The following is a 25,958-nucleotide window of genomic DNA, read 5'->3' on the forward strand; positions in this document are numbered from 1 at the left end:
TTGAAGGCAGTTACTATAGCAAGAAATACTAATAGCAAGGTGTAGGGCTTGAAAGGGTGAGCCGTAGTCTGGGAAAATTCAGTTTATTGGAACACCTTATGTTTTTGATAATATTAGATAAAGCCTAATTGGACTTATTTAGTAACTACTAGATGACCGACATCTTGCTTGTTATGTTTATGTTTAAGATAGGATGGGATTTGCAGTCTAGGAGAAGAGGCAAAAGAAACACATAGGAAATTGTTATAGAATAATATAAAACTATATATAACTAAATATAAGGAGAGGAAACAAACCGAGTGATTCTTCTTGTGTGAAGAATATGAAGGTCTCTTTCTAAGGAGGTGGAATTAGAGGATGAATATAATTTGGGTTAAAAAAGGGAGGGAGGAGGCAGGATGGCTTCCAGGGAGGTAGGGGAGGCCACAGAAAGACGGTGGTAAGGTGAACTGCGGCCTTTACGGGAGTCTTGAGAAATCATGCAAAGTAGGGCAAGATAGATATTATAGTGAAAATTAGGAAGGTCTAATGGCCTATTTGCCTAATGTTTAACCATCTTTACTCACAGTATCACTTACATTAAAGAGAGACTATAGTTATTGCTTGTTCTAGAGGTCTCTTTAATCTTTAATGATTGAACCCATTACTTTTAAAGAGCAAGAGAGAGGATTCCTTTTTCAGTCAGTTTGGTGGTACAATATCCAACTCTAGGCTCTCCATTCTATATTGATATCTAATTTGCAATGATTGAGTATCTTGATTAATAGTATCCTAGTCATGCTACTTGCTTCTCTTTCCTTCATATGCCATGTCATCTTAAGATCTTTTACCATGGAACTGATGTGGTCAGAACCTCTAACCACTGTGGAGATTCTGTTGACTTCCACTGACTTCTCTACAGTCCTTATATTATAGTGGCCATCATGATGCTGTTGTGATTAAAAGCCCAAGCCCTATGCAAAATTGCCCAGGTTTGAAACCGGCCTTTGCTATATATATATATGTATATACACACACACACACACACACATATATATATACACACACATGCTGGATGACACTGGACAAATTACCTAAACCCTCTGACTCCCAATTACCTAATTTTAAATTGAGGCTAGCAATAATATCTACCTCAAAGAGTTGTTGGAATAAATTAATGCAGATAAAGCACTTAGAATAATTCCTGGTACATGGTATCATATAAAGGTTATTACTGTTCTCTCTGATAGGGATAAAAGAAGTGCACCTAATAGGAAAATTATACCCCCCATGCAAACTCCATAGTAACATTTTTTAGATTATTTTACATTTAAGTTGCACTTTATGTATTTATTGGAGTAATAATTTAGCTTTAAAAGGACTTCAAATACCTTTTACCACAATCTCTCCTCTAGTGCCATAGCAAAAGGCCTGGTGCAGAGTAGACTATGGTATCTACTCAACAAATATTTGCTACGTGAGTAAATTAAGTTGCAAAATACTAAACAGTCAAAAGACAGGTAGATAGTTATTATGGTAAATAGAGTTATGCTTGGTTCTTTGAGAATACAGAGAGGTGAGTTTAAACCCAATGTGGAAAACAGTAAATCTACAAAGGCTTCCTAGAAGCAATGATACTCAACTGAATCTTAATGGATACACAGGAGTTGGCCTCATAAAAAAACAAGAAGCTTAAAGGGTCTAGATAGCCCATTTACAATATGGCCTCTGATCAAATTATTCAAAATAGGGCAATTAGTTAATGAGAATCATTTTATTGGTATTTATACCAAGCATATATATGAAATTTCACTTTATCACCTATTATTCTAAATGGAATCAAATTATTCCAAGTAGGTAGATATTCTTAGTGATTCTGGTTGAAAATGTGTATCCTTAAGCCTTTTGAAAAATCTGGCTGAAAGAAAAATAATAGCTATCTTTTATTGAGTGATTCTGTGCTGGTCTTGTAATGAGCTCTTTTCAGGAACTGAGTAAGATAAACCTCACAAGAAGAAAGTTCTCTTACTGCCCAAATTGATAAACGTGGTAAGTAGCAGAGCTAGAGCTTGAACTCAAGGTTGCCAAGTGCATGTTCTTCATTACTACATTATGTGAAGTTTTGGATTAACTCCTCACTAAAAATACTGTCTTGTCTTGTTTTCCTTTTATATAATTTGAAGAGACATTCAAAGAAATAACTTCATTAATGATATTAGTTTAGATTTTATTTCTGGAGACTTCTGTAAACTGTTACATAAAATGTAATTTATAAATTTCCCTTCGACACTACACGGATGAACTCATCACAAGATTTCTTGCTAGTCAGCGCTGTTCTCCACTAAAAGTGCTTTCACATCCACATCTTTGCTTTATCCCCTAGTGAATATAGAAAACTACTTCAATAATGCATATTCCTTTCTATATTCCTTCAAGAGAATGTTGCCTATTTAAATCATTAAGATGGATTCCTGGTACAGAATCAGAATTAAAAAAATAAAAACTTTAATTTTAAATACCTGGAATCATAGTCGATGTCTAAATATATTAAGTAAATCCCAAAACATATTTAAAAACCTAGTTTTCATCACATAATGCCTCTCAAGAAAGCAGAGATCTCAAGTTATCTTTTCCATTAAAACAGTTTCATTTTCATGCTTCCTTCACAAAAGTATTCGTATGCATGAAGGCCATCTGGCTATGTTACTACCTCCCCTTTGACATTAACTAATGTGGCAATCAGGCTAATGTCCCACCGTTTCCTGACCACTAGCCAGTATCTACCCTCTGAACATTACCCACTTCATGCTTTTTTCAAATCCTTATCTTTGCGTACATCTCTACTATTGAAAACAAGTCACAATGTTGACTACCATTAGGTTTCTACTAATGTTTTCTAGTCATTTCTGTATTCTTCCAAGTCAGAGAATGTAACCGGGCTCCACCAGAAAATAAAATAGAGGTCATTGAAGCGGCAGTGGCTTCCAAGCTGTTTGCTAAATTTAGCAGTACAATACTTTCCACTCTAATGAAAACTGTGAACTACAATTTTAGAATGTTGGAACAGAATGGGACTTTAAAGGTCATTGAGTCCCACCCCCTCATTTTTCTGATGGAAGTGTGGAGGCCTAGACATAGCCAGTAATTTTCTGCAGGCCACAGATCTTGTTAATTATGAAGATGGAACTCCAAGTAAGATCCGCTCAGCCCTGTAGTAATGCTGCCCTCACTACTCCACAGATGCTCTGCCTCCTAGGATGAGTCTAAACTAATCAGATGTGATAGCATAAATATAGCTAATATTACTGGTTGTGGCTTACCCTCCACGGCCATTCAACTGTTTCGTAGCTGAGTGTGAAATAGCAAAGGTGTCTGACTTATAAGTTGCCGAGAGAAATGATTCTATACCCAAACCCTGCCCCCAACTCTAAAAACTTCCTGCTTGATGTTCATCAATAATGAATGGCCCATCCCTGCAATACTCAGAGGGAGCTTACATTGCACTTTTGAGCAGCCGGTTAGTAATGTACAGTGGATAGAGCCATTCTTTCAAATCCCAGGGCAGTGGGTCCTTCAAGGCTAGCATTGCATTTTCAATTAGCTGCTGAGTGAATGCTTGGCATGGTATTAGTGAAGAGGCACACAATTAGCGTGTTGTTCCTTTCTGTATTGTGCTGAGAGGATCCAAGGGATTGGTGGGGGAACAGGCAAGCCAGGCATCACCGTGGATATTGAAGAAGGGGGTTACTCAAACCTCGGCATCTTCACTTGCTCGCTCTGGAATTACAGCTATTTATTACGAAGCACTCTGTGTGGCTTAGTGGAGTGTGTCTGAGGAAACACATCCGGACACCACTTAGGGTTAGTCTTTCTGAGCTCTTCACATCTCTGACTCATTATCTTCATTATCATGGAGCCCAACAGTCCCAAAAAGATACAATTTGCTGTGCCTTTATTCCAGAGTCAGATTGCACCTGAAGCAGCAGAGCAGGTAAGTGAAATTGCATGGGGTACAATTCCTGTACATAAGGTAATATGAACATGCATTCTTGTTATTAATTGAAATGTTCTTTACCTCTTGATTTTGCTGTGACTTTCCAGATATGTAAACAAGAAATAAGTTGGTTTTTATACATACTTGCATTTAAATTGCATTGGGAGAACTATTGTCTAAAATGTAGCACTTCATATGATACAAAATGAGCACCTCTGAGGGGAAAATGGCTCTGTAAGCAATTCAGGTATGGATTCATAAATCTGTTCAGTTTTGCTCATTAAAATAACAGTTTCAACATTTAGAGCAACTTTTTAAAAATTATCAAAATGAGCAACATTTTATTTAATTTTATATGAAATAAAATGATTGATTTAGCAATAAAATTAAATCCTGAGATAGTTTCAGACTATAGGTCGAATACTTTATTTTCATATGTTTTTTATTGTGGACCCAAAACCATGATTGTAAGTTTATATAATATATTACAGCGAGGATTTGTAGCTTTTTGTACAATTTTAAAATTGTTTTGTTCAGACATTACAAACAGTATTTTAACATTTCCTAGATTCTTTGTCCGTGTCTAATATTGGTTTATATCTGTATCACCTTTCATATTCAGATTTACCTCGACTCTTGATGCAATGGCATCTCGTAGAACTGCAACTGTGAGGAGGCAAAAGCAAAGAAATTTATGAGGACATCAACCTAATCCATTAATTTCTTAAAACCTAAATTATTTTTGAATCCTGTTCCAAGTATTTGAAATAAAGTCTTAAAAATAATTATTTAATCCGTGACTCATAGTGTTTCAGGATGTTTTGACAATCTGAGGTAGATGCACCTAGACTCAGGCCAGATAAATGTAACCTTGAACATGTGTCTATCTATGCTGAATGGGATGTTGCTTCTATCTTGGACAGGATGTCATTGATAAATTTTCTTCTCTATCCTACTGACATTTACTTTGGGAATTTACCCATAAATGAATATAATAAACAAATAAAGGATATTATATTCTAGGGATTCTGATAATACTATGCTCCTGTAACTCTTAAAATGAAAAATAAACTTTAGAGTTTGTAATAAGTTACATATGCTCATAAGATCCATATTTATTCTTCATTTGTTTATATGTTCTAAATATTATACTAGAAAATAAAAAGTTAACAAAATCAATTGAAATTCAAAGCTTATGCTGCTAATTTAACTCTGGTACCTGCTATAAATAGGTTTCCAAGCTCTTCTCTATCCTGTTTAAAAATAAGGGTAACGAATCTTGAAAGCATCACCAATGTTATGAGGCTCTAAGTGAGCCACTAACATTATCAGGTCAACCCTGTACCTTCACTGTAAATTAATTTTCTGTTGTATCATTCAATTGTATATAATCTTTTTTTTTTTCCTGTGGAAATGTAGCTTTTTAGTCAAAGAGGGTGGGTGATACTTCTATCAGACAGTTCAATTCTGTGGCTTTCTATTATTTCAAAATAAAATTAGTGAGCACCTTCCATGTGTCCTCCAGAAGTTTGCTTTTGCATGTGGGGAAAAGATGAGGATGAGACATCTTTGCAAGCTGCAGAGTAACCTGGAGCAGTGTCTAATACTCACTGATATTAACTCACCTTTTGTCATTCACAGATCAGGAAAAGAAGACCTACACCAGCATCACTTGTGATTCTCAATGAGCATAACCCCCCAGGTAAAGAAGCATGATGTGTTTCACACTGATGGAACAGAATGGAATTGTTTGAAGAACATCAAAGTACATGTCATTACTGAAAAGTTTCAATTTAGGATTTCAGTTAGCAATGCTCTAGAAAACTAATCTATAAAATGGATCATAAACAGAATCAGAAATAAATATTACAGGAATCATCTCAAGCAACAGCCTGTATTTCCTCTAGAATGTCACGAGTGATGATATGCTATGAAATGTTTTGTTAGCACTGGCTGTCATATGTTCAGGTGTTTGTATGGAACCTGGATCACAGCTTATTAATGAGGCTGGAGGAAAGCTGTTCAATTTGGTTTCAAAGCTTAAAGTACAGCCCTAGAGATGCTTATCTCTTTACAGAGTAAGGTTTTTATATGGAAAAGGTTAACATGGGGTGGGCAATGACCCAGAGTTGGCTTCAGCTTTGCTGCTGATGTCATCTCTGAATAATGCAATTGACAAGTAACCAGATCAATTTTCAGCACTGCCTATTTGAGAGCCATTCTGAATGGCTAAATCCATTTGTTGAGGTTTTATTTTCCATTTCCTGTAAAAATGAAAACTGCATTATTATTCATGATAAAAGACTATGATCTGTAATCCACAAACATTATTTACTTATTGAGCGGGGTGATTTTTAGTCTCCCATTGAAGTGCTGCTTCTGGATATACAAGTAGGATAGGAATGGTGATGGCATTAATTTGTAACCAGGCAGAACTTGGTGTTGGATTTTCTGCAGGTATAAACAATAATGGGTGGACAAAAGGAGTTTAAACAGTGGAAACATAATATGTCTAATAATAGACTGTAGTGAGTGATCTAAGAATACCAGGGTGAAATAGTCCTTGACTTTTTCAGACTCTTTTCTAATTAGACAAACATATAAAAAGAAAGTCAACTAACAGACTGTTCATCCTTGAGCCCAAATCCAAGAACATTTTCAGGTGATGGAAAATAAGTAAGCTAATTTATTTCTGTTGAAAACAAACAATTATAACTTGATCCTATAACTTTAGAGTGCCATTGCATTTAAAATTATTTTCAAATATATTATCTCAATAAATGTTATCTTACTTATATTTGGTTAGATAAGAGGTGCAAATGATATGTAATTATAGTTTAAAAATAAATACAAGTATGAAGATAATGAAGTCTTCTCGATTTGCGGGCGTAATTTTATAGCAATTTTCCATCACTGCCTTGCTCACAGTAGCAGACACTTCTGCAATGTCCTGAAACTTTCCTCCCCATGCCTGCCATGAGGTGTACTGCACAACTTGATTTCTAGGTGTTCTATCGCTCGGAAAGCAGTTTTCAGAGGTCTACAGGCATTGTTGCTGTTTGAACATAGTGAAGTCATATAAGTGACCTTCATCCTCTCATTTGAACTCCCAAAATAGCACCTACATTTTCTTGAGTGCCAAATATGTGCCATTTGGATGAGGAAAGTGTTTATCAGAGAGGTGAAGTGATTTTTGTGGCTATTCCACTAGAAGTGATGGATTCCAGAGACAAATGCAGTTAATTCTGATACTGAAGCCCATACATTTCCACTGGCACTGGCTTTGAAAATATCAGTTTGCACTACATAGTGAAGGCTTTATAATGTGACTAGTCATTCAGGCCCTGTAAACAAGGAAAACCAAACAAAATAAATCCATTGTCTGTACCACTTATCTTAGTAGATTAGGGATTGTACTTAAATATCCCTAGGAATGAGATTCAGTTTTTCTCTAGAAACCTTTTTCTTGTCAGATCTCCCAATTACTAGATGGCATTGTCCCTTTTCTGTAATTGACCTCATCCTTCTCTGTTTTTTAAGCACCATTGGAGACAAATTAGATGCAAATAGCATCTCACAGAGAGCTACTGTATTCTAGTAAATCACCTGTCTGCGTCTTCTTCCCCCTTTATGGAAACTAGAATAGTCTACAAAGAATTAATAAGCTTTTGGCTGTGTATAGGACTTGGATAAGTGTGCATGGCAACTAGAGATTTTGGACTAGTGATGGATATTTGTAGCAAAACCCTTGAAAGCTTATAGTTTTCCAAATAAAAATGATCTAGCACCAAGCTTACTGGGGAAATAACTCTAAAGATAAAACAACAACAACAACAACAAAGAAACAAACAGCAAAAAAAGAACACTAAACCAAATCAAACTCGGATACTGGTCTTAACCAGCCATGTGATGTGATCTTGGGAAAGGGATATCTCCAAGCTTTTTTTTTTTTTTTTTTTTTTAAGCAACGGAGTCTCACTCTGTCACCGAGGCTGGAGTGCAGTGGCATGATCTGGGCTCACTGCAAGCTCCGTCTCCTGGATTCACGCCATTCTCCTGCCTCAGCCTCCCGAGTAGCTGGGACTACAGTTGCCCGCCACCACACCCGGAGAATTTTTTTGTATTTTTTTTAGTAGAGACGGGGTTTCACCGTGTTAGCCAGGATGGTCTCGATCTCCTGACCTCATGATCAGCCCATCTCGGCCTCCCAAACTGCTGGGATTACAGGCGTGAGCCACCGTGCCCGGCCTCCAAGCTTTATTTTCTCATCTATAAAAGAGTGATCATAATGTTCTTTCTTTCAACCTCACAGGGTTGTTGTAATGATCAAAAGAGTTAACATGAACATGCCTTAAAAATTGCAAAGTGCAACACAGATTAGGTGTCATTAACTGATGTGTTTGGGAATGTAATATTTGCATGTGATATTTAAGAATGAAGATATAACAAGAAAAACAGAATCTTCATAATCTCATCTGTTCTAAATATTTCTGGACTATCCAACAGTTTCTTTTCCAAACATTATCTGAACACTCTCTATCAAACAACAAAACAAGTAACAACAAAAACCCTCATAAGTGTTAAATGACCATTTTTAAGCAACTGTTTCTCCTGTCCCCCAAAAGCAGTATGTTCTTTGAAAAACAAAAACTGGGTGTAGCTTTAAATCCTGGTAAAACTAAACAAATCAATTCACTGAAATTGGCCAGGGAATAATTGGCTGTTCTTGGACTCACCTGTCATTAATGCTGTTTAAAATTCAAAACCCTGCAAATCTTTCTTTATTGTCAATTAATAAAGCAAAGAAAATTAAATTATTCATTATAGAAACATAATTAATAAACCATTCCAATTCATATGACAAGATCAGTGTACTGCAATCACTGTTAAATGAATTAGACATAGCTTGCTTTTAAAAAAATCTTTTGAAGTGTTTGCAGGAAGAGTAAATTATAGGATTATTTGAAAGAATGATTATATATATATTCTGTTTATATTTTGTAGAGGAAAAATAGAAGGATATTTCAGCATGTATATTCAGATTTTTGTTTGCTAGTTCATCTATGCTGGTCTAAACACATAGATGAGACAGGCACCTGATTAACTGTATTCTAGGAGCAGCATAATGTCCCATCAGTCCCTTTCTAACAAATAACCTAGAACTCTCAGCAGTAGAAGCACTATGTAAACAGATACTTAACCTGTTAAGGATATATCACCCTCTGACATGGGTTAGTAAATCAGTTTAACTCAAAATAGTGGGAAATGAAACTAAAATTTTTAAATTGACGGCATGAGGTCTGGGAAAGTTTAATAGCAAAGGTGTTGCTTTCGGGTAGAAAAAGCAGAAACAATGTATTTGCTTCTAGGAATAACTCTCAACAGTCAGGTGGCAGCAAAAAGATACTGAAAAACTGAGATAGGGGATGTAAGGAATCGCCAAAGATCCTTATATTTCGTCTTTTTCAAATGTTTTCTGCGGCTACCAATGTAAGTGACCTTTGTAGCAAATTGCCTCTCTCTATTTCAGTTCCTCTTCTGATTAAGGTCCTCTTTATGATAAGCTCTCTGAAGTTATACAGGAGAGCATTGTTATCTATTCTTATACTGTGTGCTGTTTGCTTTTACTTTTGTATAATCTGCAGTGAACTGGTTTGGTTCCTATATATTTTTTTTATCTAGAGACCTGCTTATGTGTAAATCCTCTCTCTAGGGAAATAAATGGCAAAGACACTTTCTGTAATTTACTCCATCACATCTATAGACTGTATATTTGGCTACTAGCGTTTGAAATCTGGAGTTAGACAATAATTTCAGAAAATACCTACTTTAACCACACATCTTCATGACAGACGTATATAAACCAACCCAAGTCCCTGAGACTCGCTCCATTTTATATACCTCAGAGAAGAATCCATGATTACCTGGGGTTTTCAACTCCAGCTCTGATAATTTCAGATGTTAGAAAATAGTTTCTTGTATGAAACTTAAACATAAATTCCCCACTTTATTCTAAAATAACTCTTCACTTGTTCTCTGCAATAAAAAGTCATTTTCTCACCTTTTAAAAAATATGAATGAATGATTATTTTCTTTTATTCCCAATCTCCCTAAGGGCTTTAATAAACTCTATCCGAATTCTCCCTATTGCTCTGCCTTTGAAGCCCAGAGCTGGACACAGTCTTCCAGTAAAAAGCCAGCCTAGACCAAGTCTTCTGAATATTAAAGTTTGTGGCATCCATTGTTTTCCATTTAGCATTAAGCAGAGACAATATGGTTACAATTATATTTAATGGGCCTGATGCCTATTAAACATGAGTGAGCTATATGAGGCCTGAAGCTAAGTGCAGATTTGGGTAAGTACCCAGGAGTTTTGACGTCATTTAAAAGCTCATTGTATGTCTAAAAAGTGGAATCTGAAACATAAGGTAAAATAGTTTTTTGAGTATATTTATTGAACTTCCTATCACAGGCAAATTTTAGGGAAATCGACTTTATCTTTGACCCGTTTAGTGTCAAATATCCTTTGAAATCAAGAATAAAAACAAAGGTTGTTCTCACATGCCTCAGGTTCCCAAAAGTTAGTTAATAGGAGACATAAGAGATATATGATACTAAATATCATACTATCTCCTTTCAAATTTGATAGCAGGCCTGGTCATTAGAGAGAACTGAGATGTCCAATTGCTTTGGCTATTCAGCTCCACAAACTGAAAAAGAAGCCACAGTTTATACTGTATGTAGCATATTACTTTCTAAATGCATTTCAGGATTCTGAAACTAAGTTAAAAAATACTGAGATTTTGAAGCCTCTAGATTGGATTCCTGAGACATTGGATGATAGCTAGAAAATAATGCTGGACTAAGGTTGAATTGTTCAAAACACAAGGTGACTCCAGAACTTTCTGGTGATGATTTTTTAATCCAAAAATAACAGGAAGTTTTTCAGGGTCAACAGAATGAAAGTAGAAATTTATTTCAGTATTAAGACATCACATGCACAAAATCTCTTTTCATGGAGTCCCTCTATTTTGTAAAATGAATGATTGTGTTGTCAAGAGAAAATTGGGCTCCAGGGATCATACTGAGAAGTTTCTGGGGACTCTTAAAGATGAGTAAGACATTGTCAGGCCCAGATCTTGAGGTACCAGCCACCCCCAGGGACCTCCAATTAAATGTATTCAAATAAATGCTATACTGGCCCATTGTCCACATAGTTATGTTGCATTTTAAATGGTCTCATTTGAATGTGGTTGTAATTCATTTGAATCCACAATCATTGCTGATTGCTCAGCATTTATTTTGCCTTGTCTGTGTTAATGACAATATAATACAAAAAAATGGTCCAGTGTTTGAAAATCATTGAAGTGTTAGCTAGTATTAATTTTTAAGAAATTGTCAAAAAAGCCTATTTCTCTCAGCATTTATTTTTATGAGTCATTGAATGCTGAATTATGTTTTAAAAAGTTACACATGTGGCTTTCAGCAATTCATGTGCTGTACAATTAATTGACTTATTTTCCCTTAACTCTTCAGTATGTGCAGCCAAATAGCCCAATCAGTTGGAATAATTGTGAGCCAAAGATGAGGTTCCGATTCTTGATAGTGACAAGGCTTGCTACATTGTAAGTGTTCAAAGTAACTAGTTCAATCTTCAAATTAAATGAAAAACAAAAATGAAAGGGACCTGCATTTCTCATTCAAAAATGGCCCAACTTTTTCTAATCCATATGGTGTTAGTGATTGGCAAATAGTTTTCCCAAAAAACAGTAGTAGTGGGTAAGAAAAAAAAAAAGATCTATAATACCCCCTAATTCATCAGGAGAGGAATATACAATTGTGGAAGTATTATGTATCCTATATTGTAGTGTTGGTTTAACTGAGCATGCCCTGTTTGTCAATATAATTTTCGTAAAATATGAGTTCCTAAGATTTTTTAAAAATAATCATGCTACTGATGCTTAGGTTTTTCATAAGGTTATGAAAACATTATTGCAAATAATTGACATATTTGTGGCAAATTTGTGTTTGACCGAAAATGAAATTCATATTCCAACAGTATGTAGAAAGAAAAAAAATTTTGAGGATTGAGTATAAAAATCTTTTAGAGATATCTATCAAATACTCTTGTTGCTCAATTTTGACTCCACTCCATTTTTATTCACTTCTTTTCATACATCATCTCTGTTCTATGTTCTGTCCAACCTTTATTTATTGAAGCAGTTCTCTTATGCTGACTCTTAAGACTTAGTCTAGATTGACTCACTTGCATAAATCAGTCTGTCTTTTTCACAAACTTCTCAATTTAAATAAATTTCAGCACAAGACTCACTTAAATTGCAAAAGATTTCCCTGAATAGTTTGACCCATTGTCTGGTTATGTTAGTCTAATATTCTTCTCTTAGCTTCTACTCTTAAAGCTGTTTATTGGTTTATACATCCAATTCGATTTATTGAGTCCTTATTCTAAATCCTCTGGGAACATGTGGTATAGGTAACAGGGAATATTATGTCTGGATGTACCATGATACAATTGTAATAACAGAAATCCCGGTTGCTGAAACCACAGTAAAGCTAATTCTGGCCAAGGCATAGAGGCACTTATTTATTATGCTTCCTGGTCTATAAAGCATTTGCATGAGTTATTTTAATCTTTGGGCTTTAAGCTATTAAGGATTGAGGTTAGAACTAAAATTTTACTATTTATTCCAACTTACTAGTAGAGTAGATGTTAAATGCCTGTGAACTATTCAAAGTCAATCCTTCAAACTTTTTTGGCACCAGCTCGGATTAAGGCACAATGTTACTCTTCTAGGGATAAAACAGGTAAATTATCAACCTACCCACATGGAGAAACTTATCTAAGACATATTTACAATCTGACACATGTATTTTTATAGTAAAACCAGTAGTATATGCCAAAAATACAAAATATATTTCATTCAGTAAAGAAGTGTCTCTCACGGGGTTTTTCAAGATTAGATTAAAATGTTGTACAATACACAGACTAGATGCCTGATAAATGACAATGATTATTTTGAGGAGGCAGACATGTAATACTTAAGAGTAGAGGCCTTGGAATCACTCATGTCTGGATATAAATCTTAGATGGCTGTTTACTGCCTGAGTTTCCTCAGAAAAATAGCTCATCCTCCTAAGGCCCAAGAAATCACATGAGGTAGTTGGGCTCATGTGTCACCAAAATGCATGTGTTTTCCCACACCACTACGTTTCACTAAATATAGAATACATCCATTTCAAAGAACGCTAGTCTGAGTCCATTGAATAAATAGATGCCCATTTTTGTGTCTGCATAGTAGTAAACACAGATGACATAATTGTCAGTTGTTCTGAGTAACTTAACAGTTGTTCAGTTTCAAATTTGATAGAAAAAATTACTAACAGTTATTTCTAATTGCTTCTAGTTGATAGTCATATTCCACAAGATCATAAATTAGTGGACCTCTAACAATAAATCTAGCTAAGCTGTGTGCTTGATAGAAAAATGTTATTTCTAAATTTCTTTTTTTTTTTTTTTTTTTTTGGAATTGTTCAAGAGCAAGCCCTTGAGCCTTGGGATTTTTCTGTCTTTTCTCTCATCATTTTCTAGGCATCACTTCCACTAAGTAGTTATCTGACACAGTTTCCACAATTCCAGACACAATTCCAGACAGAATTTACCAGGGGCTTAAGCAGAAATGCCCCGGGACGTGGGCAGGTGACATGGATGAGAGCCTGGGCCCTGAGAAGGACAGTAGGCTATGATGGGGACTGTAGTCTACTTGGATAATACAAGCTCCATCCAAGGCTTTCAAATTAAACAGATAAAACTGCAAAGGACATTGAGAAAGCACTATAACAGGTTGGAACACCTAAGTGGTAAGATTGTAGAGATACTGGAAAGTATCTCCCTAAATTAGTTTCCATGCTACCTGAAATCTTACCTTTTGCAGTTGTTGCTGTAACTTCTAAAACGCAAGTACTCTGAAGATATAACACATTGTCCTTGACACCTTAGAAAAATTGCCTATCTGGGGATCAGGAAGGACCTGTGAAAGCCAGAGGTAGAGGGAAAGGCATGTCCTAAAACAAATGTCCCAGCTGTGACAATCAGGAGGCTCAGAATTCACCGTCTCCCTCCCAGTCTGTGTGCTGTCTCTGCCCTCTCCATGCTCATTCGGGCCCCTTCAGATCTTCCCTAATACTTCAGGGGTTCCCAGCACATGTTGGAAAATATTACACGTGTTATCTGTGAGTCTTTTCTGGGCTTGGGTAGAATACTATCTTTGAATTTAGCTCAATGACTTTATGTCATTTAGAATAATTTGATATAGTAAAAATTAGTGTTTAATAAAGCCATTTGTGAAATAAATTGCCAAAATCCACATCATGAAAGATATATATTGACAATCTGATTAGAACACAATTATAATTTGACCCTGGAAATAATGCTGAGGAAAAAAAGGACTGTGCAAACTAAAAAGCTAGGGAATTTATAATCTTTCATATTTTTTTCATTCTCTAGCAGCAATTTTCCATCATTATGGAAAACAATTTTCAGAATTACACTCCTTACATATAAATACATATTGACTTGCTTGTGAAAATAGAACTGGATGCACAACATAGAAGAATGAGAAGTTATTTTGGAATCCAATTTTTAGAATACTTTACCTCAGTGACGCAAAATCATTTCATGCTTTTTCCCCTGTCTGATGATAAATAACAGAGTATTAGAAGACATATACACAAATATTTACACGCATGAACACACATACACACGATGCACACAAAGGTAGATAACCAACTGTATGTAAAAAAAGACACTACGTGGACTACTTAACCAAGTAATAAATCCATATCCACTAAGTAATCTGACTTACAAAAGAGGCCTAAACCTGCCAAAGTGTCTTGAAAAGCTTTGAAAATTCAGGTTTTAAATGGAATAAGCTAATAATAATTTTTTATGTTTCTAACATCTTGAATTTAAAAACCAATAGATTAAAAGCAAATTGTATTATTTTAAAACCCAACCTTGAATAAAAAGCATTGAAATTATTGGCATGGATTCAAGTAATGAGATTTATTAAATTAGTTTTTAAAAAGTAAAAAAGAGTATTTTAAAGAATAAGTTGCATGTATTGAATATTAATAATACTTTAAGATTATATTCTTATTTGAGTAGGTTTAACATGTGCATTTTCATGATTTATGGACAGAAGTATTATAATTAGATGTAGAAATTGAGCTCTTTCAGCTACCACCTGAAAGTCAATGTCTAACTAAAAGGCGTCATCCATATTTGAAGACAATTTTTCAACTATTGACTTCAGCATTTCAGTTAGTTTTATCCCCATTCTTCTAATCACTAAACCAAACAACGTTAGGATCATCTCTGGCTTCTCTCTCTGTCCTTCATGCCTTAAATATATCAGTGTCTTTTCTGTTAACCCTATTCTACAGGTTGAACCTGTCCTATGTGTTTTTATTGTTTCTGCTGTGTCTATGACACATAGTGCTTTATTCTGAACTCACACAGTAACTTTCAAACTAGTTTTCTTTCACTTTAACACAGGGAGGCCGTTTTGTGTAGGACTAAGAACCCTAACCTTAGAATCAGTGAACATGGGTTTCACTTATGGCATGAGTAAATGTCTGAGTCTTAGTTTCCTCCTCCAGGAAGCAGGGATCCTGGTAACACTGGCATTGGTTGTGTTGCTGGAATCAAGTGAGATCATGCATGTTGGCAACACTATTGATGCTAGGCTCGGTCTTTGCCCATTCTGGTTTGTGTGAGAGGCTTTTGGCAGACATAATTATATGATATGTGATCGACTATGGCAGCTTTACTTTCATAATTGATTTGTCATACGCTCTAATTTGTATCCTGTAATTTACCTGCCCTAGCTTTTAATTAGTTAAGATAAGGCACCTGGAGTCTTCTCATGAATCGCTCATCTATTTCATCATAATCTACACATCGCCGGGCGCGGTGGCTCAAGCCTGTAATCCCAGCACTTTGGGAGGCCGAGGCGGGTGGATCACGAGGTCAGGAGATCGAGACCATCCTGGCTAACACGGTGAAACCCCGTCTCTACTAAAAATACAAAAAACTAGCCGGGCGAGGTGGCGGGCGCCTGTAGTCCCAGCTACTCAGAGGCTGAGGCAGGAGAATGGCGTGAACCTGGGAGGCGGAGCTTGCAGTGAGCCGAGATCGCGCCACTGCACTCCAGCCTGGGTGACACAGCCCAAGATACCGCCCAACACAAAAAAAAAAAAAAAAAAAAAAAAAAAAAATCTACACATCATTCTCATTCGTTCTTTTGAATAAGTCAGCCATTTCCTCCACAATCTATAGAATCTTATTACACAAATTGTTGACAACTGCACTAAAGCTGAGACTTGATTAAAAGGAAACAAACAGAAGAAAGGAATATGATTGTTAGATTATGGTTAATGTTACCACTTAACTTCCTCCTTTATTTTTGTGGAGGGCTCATAAAGCAGAACACAAGAACCTTGTTTATTTGCCATAGAGAACTTCCTATTGAAAATAATTTTTCAAAATGTGTAAAGATTTTCGATCAACTAGGAACAGGCTTAAGCTGGATTTGCTTCCCAAAACACTTTTAAGAATATCCACTCTTTCTTCATGAATGTTAAGCACTTCTCACCTGCCTCCAATGGTTAAAAGGTTTTCAAGAAAGAATGCCAGAGACCCACTCACCATCACATTTCAGTGAAGCAAAACAGCATGAATGATTGGGCTAAAATGGGCTATCTCAATTTCTACCACAGGTCATTTTACTTGGTGAATAGCCCAGAGTTCCTGCTTCACTTAGCCAATAAAGGACAATTTTTTACTTAAGGGTCTGGAGATGTCTGCAAATATTTTCACACATTCTAGATGTATAGTACACAGCCATCATTGGAATCAAGACAAACACCAGCTGTACTTTTCATTTAGACAGTTACAGAATAAGCAACATATTCAAAATATATTTTGAAACATGTTTAGGACAGAAAAGAGAAAAAAAAAAATGCCTCTAAGCTACAAGTCAAATAATTTAAAAAGAAAAACATACCAAAAGCAAACTTAAAGGGGGTTATAGAAATGTATCTTACTTTTGGTAGATTTATAGTTTGCAAATCCATTTGTTCTATAATATATGTCCTTACAAACTCTACCAAATGAATATTTTAAACTCCATTTTACAGAGAGAGGGTGATGGGTGAACTGTTCAAGGTCAAAAGAGCTATTTCAGTAAGTAGGTCTCTAATGTACACATAGGTTGTGTAACCAAGGTCAATGTACTTCCTACTACATTAATAACATCTTTATTTCTGTAAATAAGTAACACAACGCTCTTTCTATTTTATTTGTTTTTTTCATGGAATAAAGTATAAACAAGCTCCTCTTTGTAGCTTGGCCATGTGAGATTCTGTTTGATATAATATATCCCAGTATGCATTTCATCTTTATTCCAAAGTGAGTTGGTTTTGAAGTGGTAGTTCTATACTTTTTCTTTTCTTCTGTATTGATTAGTTAAGAAGACTGTTTTAGCATTGTTAATACTAGATATTTTATTCTACAAGCTAAAATAAAAAAAAATCAGATAACCAAATAGAAAAAAATACTAAATATCATCCATTATTCCCTCCTTCGAGTTGAACCCTGTTATTTATTCATCTCTGTGTTTTCTTCCATATATATATATATATATCCATTTATTTAAAAAAATCATTGTCTTTATTTAAACCATCATTAATTGCAAGGCTGAGGGACATCTGGATTCTAGTTAACTCAAAACATGACCGATTTGTGCACATACAAGCCCCCTTCCTTCATGAAACATTTATGTTCCTTCCTTCATGAAACCTTTGTGCATCAAATCCCCCTTCCTTCATGAAACCTTTATGGACTACTCCAGCTAGAATGTTTTGCACTAGTAAGCGTAATACATCATGACACCATGATGCCAGCTAGCTGTAAGCCAATCATTGTGATGATGGCCTTTGCAAAAGAGAAAAGATTTTATTCACAAGGCTGCTGGGAGAGTAAATGGGAGAACAAATCTCAAACTCATCTCCCTGAAATCAGGGCTTGAGAGTATAGAAACAGGGTTGGTCTAAAGTGTGGGGAAAGGTGATTGGTGGGTAGGAAAGGTGAGATAATCAGAATTCTGTCCAAGTGTAATCAATCTACATGGCTCTTCATAGGATGGATGTTCCAAAAACAGTGGCATTAGCATGATCTGAAGGTGGTGTTGTCAGCCTCCTGACATCAAAAGGTCACGTTTTGGGCAACCAGGCAGGCCAAGTTGGAGGATCGGTAATCTCGACTAATTTGAACTGGACAGGAATTTGCCCCTTGCTCCTGAAAAACAACTTTTAGCAACAGTTACCATAGAGACATACACATCAGAGATATTATCTATAAGGAAGCTAATGAAAGTTTAGTTATGTACTATTTGGTTATGTGACTTTTAGCTATCTAGGTTTTAAGACCAACTAGAAGTAAGCCATTAAAAGCAAATAAGGCAGGTTAAGCTTGGTGGGCTTAATCAGGTTAGCCCTCGGTTTCAATGATTGGATCCATTAATACATTTGCTCCAGTTGATTGCCCAATGCCTTTCTGTCACCTGATAATGTCCTGAAGGAATAGATCTTGGAATTAATAAAATTTAATGTGGATGGAAAGAAGAAAGATCCATGTATATGAGCCCTTATAATTCCTCTCTGGATAGGATGGCTGCAAATAAGGCTCTGAGGATGGAGCAACCCTCACTGTGGAAGGAAAATAGAGGTCATTAAAACTAACCTGAGTGTTCCACAAGGTTTATTCTTGTCCTCCCAGTTCACAGGTACTTACACTTGCAGATGTATAACCCATTGGATTATTATGAGCTCCTACATAAAATATTTATGGGCATAATTTAAAGAGGAGTTTGAAGCACAAAACACAGGCTGAACAAAGTTTTGGAATCATCTAAACAAGAATGAATTTTAGCAGAAGACTTGAGCTGGTTCTTTCACTGTCTTAGTATAGACTTGCTTTGAGGTAGGCATCACCAGTAATTAGTGACTGCAGATGCATAGACAATTTTGCATAATAATGATTTTAGGACTTCTTGAGTTTCAGAGGACAATTGAAAGACTGAGCATGTTTTGTTTAATGACCAATTTTATTCTTTTGCTCTCTTTAAATTATTCACATCTGATTTTAAAGTGTCAATAAAATAGTAATGCTGGAAAAACTGAACACGCAATCAATTTGGCTGCTTTCTTATAAGAATATAGGCGTTCAAGAGTTCAGTTCAATGCCATCAAATAGTAACCATCTTTGTCCTACTGGATGGGCATATACTTTCCTTCTTTGTTAACTTGGTATGTGCCCAGATAAATAGGGGCTAGATTTTATTTTCACTTCCTTTGAGTTGTAAAATAAACATTTTATCCAGTAACTGTCCTTAAACTATTTCCTTTGTTAGCCATAAGCTATCAGGGAATAGTTAGCAACCCTACAGTCAGTACTGAAAATCAAACAGTTCATTACATATCAGATGCATTTAAAATTATACAACTTCACCCCAAAATCCATTTGATGTGTTTTCTGGTAAGATTTCTATGTAACCAGAACTTAATGATTTTACGAGAAATCATTTTAGAGTGGACTTTGTACTATATCCTTCCTTTCCCTCACTTTATACACGAGGAATCCATAGAAACAACTTACTTTTACCCTACTGAATCATTTGCAGTCATATATATATAGCTTCACATTACAACATTTCAGCCGCTATGTTATTTTCTGACTGAGTCAGGTAAGATTATATTCTACGTATTTCTGTTATCTGGGTGCTTATTAACATGTGTATCATTGTGGACATATTGCTGTTATATTGCATAACAATGAACTTATAGCAGGCACCAGCTCCCTTTCCTCATTTCCATCTTAGAATGTTGATATTCTTCTTAGCATTTTTTCCTGACATACCACAACCCTCTTTCCATCAAGGTATTTTTTTTTCTTTTCAGTATTAAAATTGTTCTGTGTAGCAGCTAGAGTTTGGAATTGTCTCATTGTTTTTAGGACTGAAGGTCTACCTTTCACTCCATTAAAAAATCTGAAAAACTTTAGTATGATATTCCTTATGAGAAAATAACTTTTTAAAATATGATATAAACTTGAAACTGACATAAAATAAATTGAGAAGGAATAAAAAATGATTACCTGCTCCAAATTTTATACTCTAAGAAATATATATAAACGGAAACAAAATAATACCAAATAATAACAACAAAAAACAAAACTTTGTTTCCACAGAAGTTATGGGATTTATATTTTTATTAACAAAAACAATTATGTAATAATGAGCAAGATTCCTTGGGCTTAAAGTAGAATATTTGAATCACAGCTCTTTATTAATAATCTTGGTTAAATGTCTGATAAATGAAAAAATGGCTAAGACTAATGCACTAAAATGATATTTCAAAGAACTGAAAAACAAAATATTAGAGGCTTTTCATGACATTGTTTATTAATATGCTTCATGATCTAGACTGATTTATATGCTTTAAAATCTCCAAATTTAAATACTTTAATGCCCTCTTGAAATGCCATCAAACATTTGAGAGCAGAAAGATATATTTGAAATTTGTGTTTATAAGATCACCCCCTAGTGTCATGCACGTCCATGTGAAGACACCACCAAACAGGCTTTGTGTGAGCGATAAAGCTTTTTAATCACCTGGGTGCAGGTGGGCTAAGTCCAAAAAGAGAGTCAGCGAAGGGAGATAAGGGTGGGGCCGTTTTATAGGATTTGGGTAGGTAAAGGAAAATTACAGTCAAAGGGGGGTTGTTCTCTGGCGGGCAGGAGTGGGGGTCACAAAGTGCTCAGAGGGGGAGCTTTTTGAGCCAAGATGAGCCAGGAAAAGGAATTTCACAAGGTAATGTCATCGCTTAAGGCAAGGACCGGTCATTTTCACTTCTTTTGTGGTGGAATGTCATCAGTTAAGGCGGGGCAGGGCCTTTTCACTTCTTTTGTGATTCTTCAGTTACTTCAGGCCATCTGGGCGTATGTACGTGCAAGTCACAGGGGATGTGATAGCTTGGCTTGGGCTCAGATTTTGTTCCCACAGAAATTCCACCGAAATTTATTAATAAAAATTATTATGTAATAATGAGCAAGATTCCTTGGGCTCAAAGTAGAATATTTGAATCCCGGCTCTTTATTAATAACCTTGGTTAAATGTCTGATAAATTAAAAAATGGCTAAGACTAATGCACTAAAATGATATTTCAAAGAACTGAAAAACAAAATATTAGAGGCTTTTCATGACATTATTTATTAATATGCTTCATGATCTAGACTGATTTACATGCTTTAAAATCTCCAAATGTAAATACTTTAAACCCTCTTGAAATGCCATCAAACATTTGAGAGCAGAAAGATACATTTGAAGTTTGTGTTTATAAGATCACCCCTTAGTATCTGTACATAGTCATTCTCACCTTCATCTTCCATAACTGGTAGAATCATATCACCAAGAGTGATGCCATAAAAACCCAAAAACAAAACCTGAAACCCCCCAAAACTGACATCAATATTATATTGGGAGAGAATTGACCTGTATTCTTTCCCATAGTCAAGCAAACATCAGGGAGTTTCCTTCAGCAATGGAAGTTAACAACATTCTGCGCAACTATCAACATGTAGGGGAAATGGGCCCACTGAATTATAAAGGAGTCACATAAATTGTCAATTTCTAAACTACTGTGATAAAGATATCTGCAATTTGTACTTACATTTGAGGTCTGCTCTGTATAATCTTGCCTCATCTTTTCCAGACAGTAGTCTTTTATTTCACTACCTTTGCTCACCTTTTGCTCCTACAACTATAATGCTTAGATTTCTTAGCCTGAAGAAATACCAAACCTGTAAATCTACTTTACTTTACTCTTAGGCCTGGTCCTGCATCTCTGACCAGACTGGCTAATTGTCTTCTAACCATTTCTACCTTAAATTTTTGATAGATTTTTTTTTTCTACTTAGAATGCCTTCACCAGTACCTATTTTACTAAATATTTGCATTTTTTAAGATACTCAGATTCCATTTTGTTTCATTCATTTTTGGACATGGACATACAAGAAATATGTTTTCTTGCAGCTCAGAGCTGAAAAAATATCACTAAGTAGAGTACAGTTAGGTAACAGTTTATATTTCTGAATTTCCTACATTCTACCAAAACTGGACATAAATCAGTCTTGCAACATCTCTAAGCTAATCAACTCAATAGTCTGCCTCTATGATTTTTGTTGAATGTGTGTGTGTGTGTGTGTGTAGTGTGTGTGTGTGTAAAATGGACACTACCATTTGGACTTTGTACAAATTTAATTACTTTATTAAAAGAATGCTTAATAGCCTCCCTAGCTCCCACTAAAACCATCCCCTTTCATTAACTTAGAAATAGATTGTTTCATAAACAAATCAGGTGTACAGTTAAAATTGATAAAAGCTTGAGTAGGAACACATAACCCAGTTTTGATCTCAACTCTATGCTGGATTATGTTATCCAGGAATTTCAACTGATTGTCAGATTGCACTTGACTATTTCCAGAGGTTAGGATTTTGTCTGGTTTTAAAGCTTCACAGCTCTGAATGGAGAACTCTAATTGTTAGAAAGGCATGCCATATACCTAGTTAAAATATCTTTCCTGAAGCTTTCTCCTGTTAGTCTTGGTCAGTTCTTTTAAAAGATCTCAGAAAAAGCATAATACTTCTTCCAGTTGAAAACCCTTAATGTGTTTAGGGGCAGACATCTCATTTGGTCTCAGTCCTCTCTTATCTAAAATTTGCAGGTATGTTTAACTTTACAATTATGAAATATTTTTAGATGTCTCATTATTCGGCTCCCCAGCAATACACAGATTTTCAGTATAGCACCAAAATTTCATTCTTTTAACAGATAGTTACTGAGACCAGGTAATGTGCTAAGTGTGAGGATTTACAATGAAAGGTGATGGAGTTTGTGATGGCAGAAATATAGGATGGTTTAAAAGCACACAGTAGGAACACATAGTCCAGTCAATGATAGGGAGGGTAAGGAAGAGTATGCTGAAATCTTAGGGTAAAGGCAGGGAAGACTATTCAAGACACAAAGAAAAGTAGAGGCAAAAGTCCAGAAACATGACAAGGCATTGGAGATTCAGTGCCATGAATGTAGCCTGTTATGTGTGGCATGGTGTGCCATTAGCTGGAGGGTGGAAATTTGGCAGGTGCCGTGTTGGCAGACATTGTAAACATCTCTAAAGAGTTAGGATTAGGAACCAAAAGATGGTTTTCAGCAGGAGGGCTCACATGCTCATTTTTTATTTTAAGAAGTTCCCTGTGGCTGCAGATAAAGAAACCTGAGTGCATAGAGATTTAGTGAACTTGATGATTTATTGGATGACAAAGGTGGAGGTGATAAGAAAGAGTACTGAATTAAAGCTATAGATGCTGGGACCTTTTCTAACAAGAGAGAAGCCATTTGGAAGAGTGAGGATGGTAATGAATTCAGAATGAAACCCATTACTCTAGACGTGGTAGATAAAATAGCCCTCATTCTAATCTCATATGCAATATTCATAACATTCCTGGAAGTAATGGCTCAATAATGGAGCTGCTAGTATTATAAACTAATTTACTAGATGTTTTTAGAGTAAGCACAATGTGCTTATTAAAAACAGAAATGTTTACCTAGTAATTATTACTTCAATAATGTTGGCAATATATATACTATAGGCTCAATACAACTATCTGAAACACAATTACTGCTCTTAATCATTAAAATAAATTCAATTAGACATGTACATCATTAGCTAAGCAATTTAGATTAGTTACTCACATCTACTGATCTGCTGAGTCACTAACATGCTGCCAGACAATCTGGAGCATGGGGTATTATCCCCGCTCTGACAACTGCTCCACATATATGGGTTCTAAGGAATAGCTAATCTTAAAATGTATATCCTCAGTTCAATATATCCATTCATATTCAAAGTCTAATGGGAACAACATTTTTCATTCTTCTTCGATGAGTTTTATACTTTCATTTTCAATTTTTAGGAAAGTGAGCTTGTGTGGCTGAACAAGTTATCTAAATATGGTTTTGGAATTTTGAAGATTTGTAAGTTAGAAGTAGCAAATTATTTCAATCTGTAACTAGAGGCATCTGTTATATACAACATAAACACATATTTTGTATCATTTGTGTTAGTTATACCACTATTTTCAAGTCTCAAATATACGCTTACTACACTAACCATTCTCTTATTCTCTTCAGTGCCAATCTTAGAAAAATTACATTGCTTGCCAGGTAGTGTGGTATAACAGAAGAGGTTAAGGTTGGAACCAAAAAGACCTAGGTTTGAATGTCATTTACTAGGTCTGTCACTTTAAGCAAGCTACCCAATCTTAGGAGCTTCAGTTTACTCATACGTAAAATGTAACTAATAATGCCTACTTCATAGGGTAGTTTAAAAGATGAAAATAATAAATAGAAATGTTTGGCGTTATGACATCACAGTATTAGAGCCAAAAGTAGTCACAGTAAATAAAACATGAATAGTTTGGACGTTGTTGAAACAAAAAGAATATTCTTTTTTCTTTCCTCAGCTGGAGGTTCTACCAGTCTCATCATTGCATTCGTTAGTTATGTTTCATGGTGATTTTATGAATTGGAGGATGTAGGGTCCCCAAAGACCAGTAGTTGAAATTAAAGAACTAGTAACTTAAAAGTCAACGAAAGAGAATTTGGGTTACTTTTATATTATTATCTATGATCTTACTAAATAAAGACTTGATGATATATGGAAGTGAGGCTTTGGTTATAAAAGATCAAAGACATACACTTTGATCTTCACTAGAACCTTTGAAGACTCTTAAAAATATTGCCTTTTTATTTCTTAGTCAGAAAATAAGGATTAGATGAGAGAGACTAAACATGGATTTAAAGTTAATCGGATCTGCATATATGGTATACAGCATTGACGAAACAAGATTTCCTAAGGTGAAAAACAAGTGATACTTTAGCCAGTTTGTCCATAATTTCTGGTGACACACATTGGTTCTCAGGCCCGAAGGATAAGTGTTACTGCTGAATGTGGTTACGATTTTTAGCAAAATCACACAGACCAATTGAAAAATCTCTAGACATGTTTTCTGGCTGATCTGTTCCTTTTAAACAATGGTCTTGAGTTTTAAGTAGTTTCTTCTTGTAAGGCAGATGTGTTGAAACATGTGTATGAAGCCAGGTGCCATTAGGAGTATAACACAAAGAAGTTGAAACACAACCCTGCACATGAGCCATTATTGAAGGGTTTGAGTTATTCCAAACAGCAACAATCCTAAAGTCTTGAGCAATGATCAAAGTGACAACCATGAACATTGTAATGTTAGGATTTCAGCTGGTTAATCTTCCTTCTTACTGCTTGTTGATAGCTTTCATAGTATTCATCATGTTGGTCTTCAAAATGAGGATGTAGTAGGTATTTCCTTGTATAACTGGTTAGGTTATTGTATACATTCTCATGTTTCACCTATAAAAATTGTGTATTGGTTTTTGTTTATTTATGCAGAGGACATAAGGGAATACTTAAAAAACTAAAACAATAATAACTAATCTAGATTTTAATTTCAAGTCTGCCATGATCTAGTTATATAAAGGGCTAATTGCCTCATGTCTTTAGAGTTTCATTTTCTGAATCTATGAAATTAAGAGGTTTGATGAGATGACATTCTTGATCCTTGTGTTGAAATTTAACAATTTTAATTATTGTTGGACACACACACACATACATACACACAGGTCTATCCACATATATACTAACATACCACATAACTGATTTCTCATGATGTTTCATCATTCTGTGGTTGCATATGATGGCTTGTTTCCTTTAGACAATATCAATAACAATACTAACATACCACTAATTCTATA

General features: G+C 35.3%; 1 protein-coding gene across 3 annotated transcripts in view; it reads left to right on the top strand.

Moving 5' to 3' along the window:
* The first annotated feature begins 3,164 nt into the window (after positions 1-3,164).
* Positions 3,165-25,958, top strand: part of PPP1R1C (protein phosphatase 1 regulatory inhibitor subunit 1C) — a 142,137-nt gene continuing 119,343 nt past the window's right edge. Inside the window, exons 1-2 of one of the 3 annotated variants that reach the window (XM_021923767.2) lie at positions 3,165-3,970; positions 5,615-5,675. In XM_021923767.2, the coding sequence (XP_021779459.1) occupies positions 3,890-3,970; positions 5,615-5,675 (142 nt within the window). In that variant the 5' untranslated portion in view covers positions 3,165-3,889. The remainder of the gene's footprint in view (positions 3,971-5,614; positions 5,676-25,958) is intronic. The other 2 variants (XM_021923766.2, XM_003907687.5) reach the window with 2 other exon arrangements.

This window comes from Papio anubis, chromosome 10 (genome assembly GCF_008728515.1).
Source record: "Papio anubis isolate 15944 chromosome 10, Panubis1.0, whole genome shotgun sequence".
Lineage (NCBI taxonomy): Eukaryota > Metazoa > Chordata > Mammalia > Primates > Cercopithecidae > Papio > Papio anubis.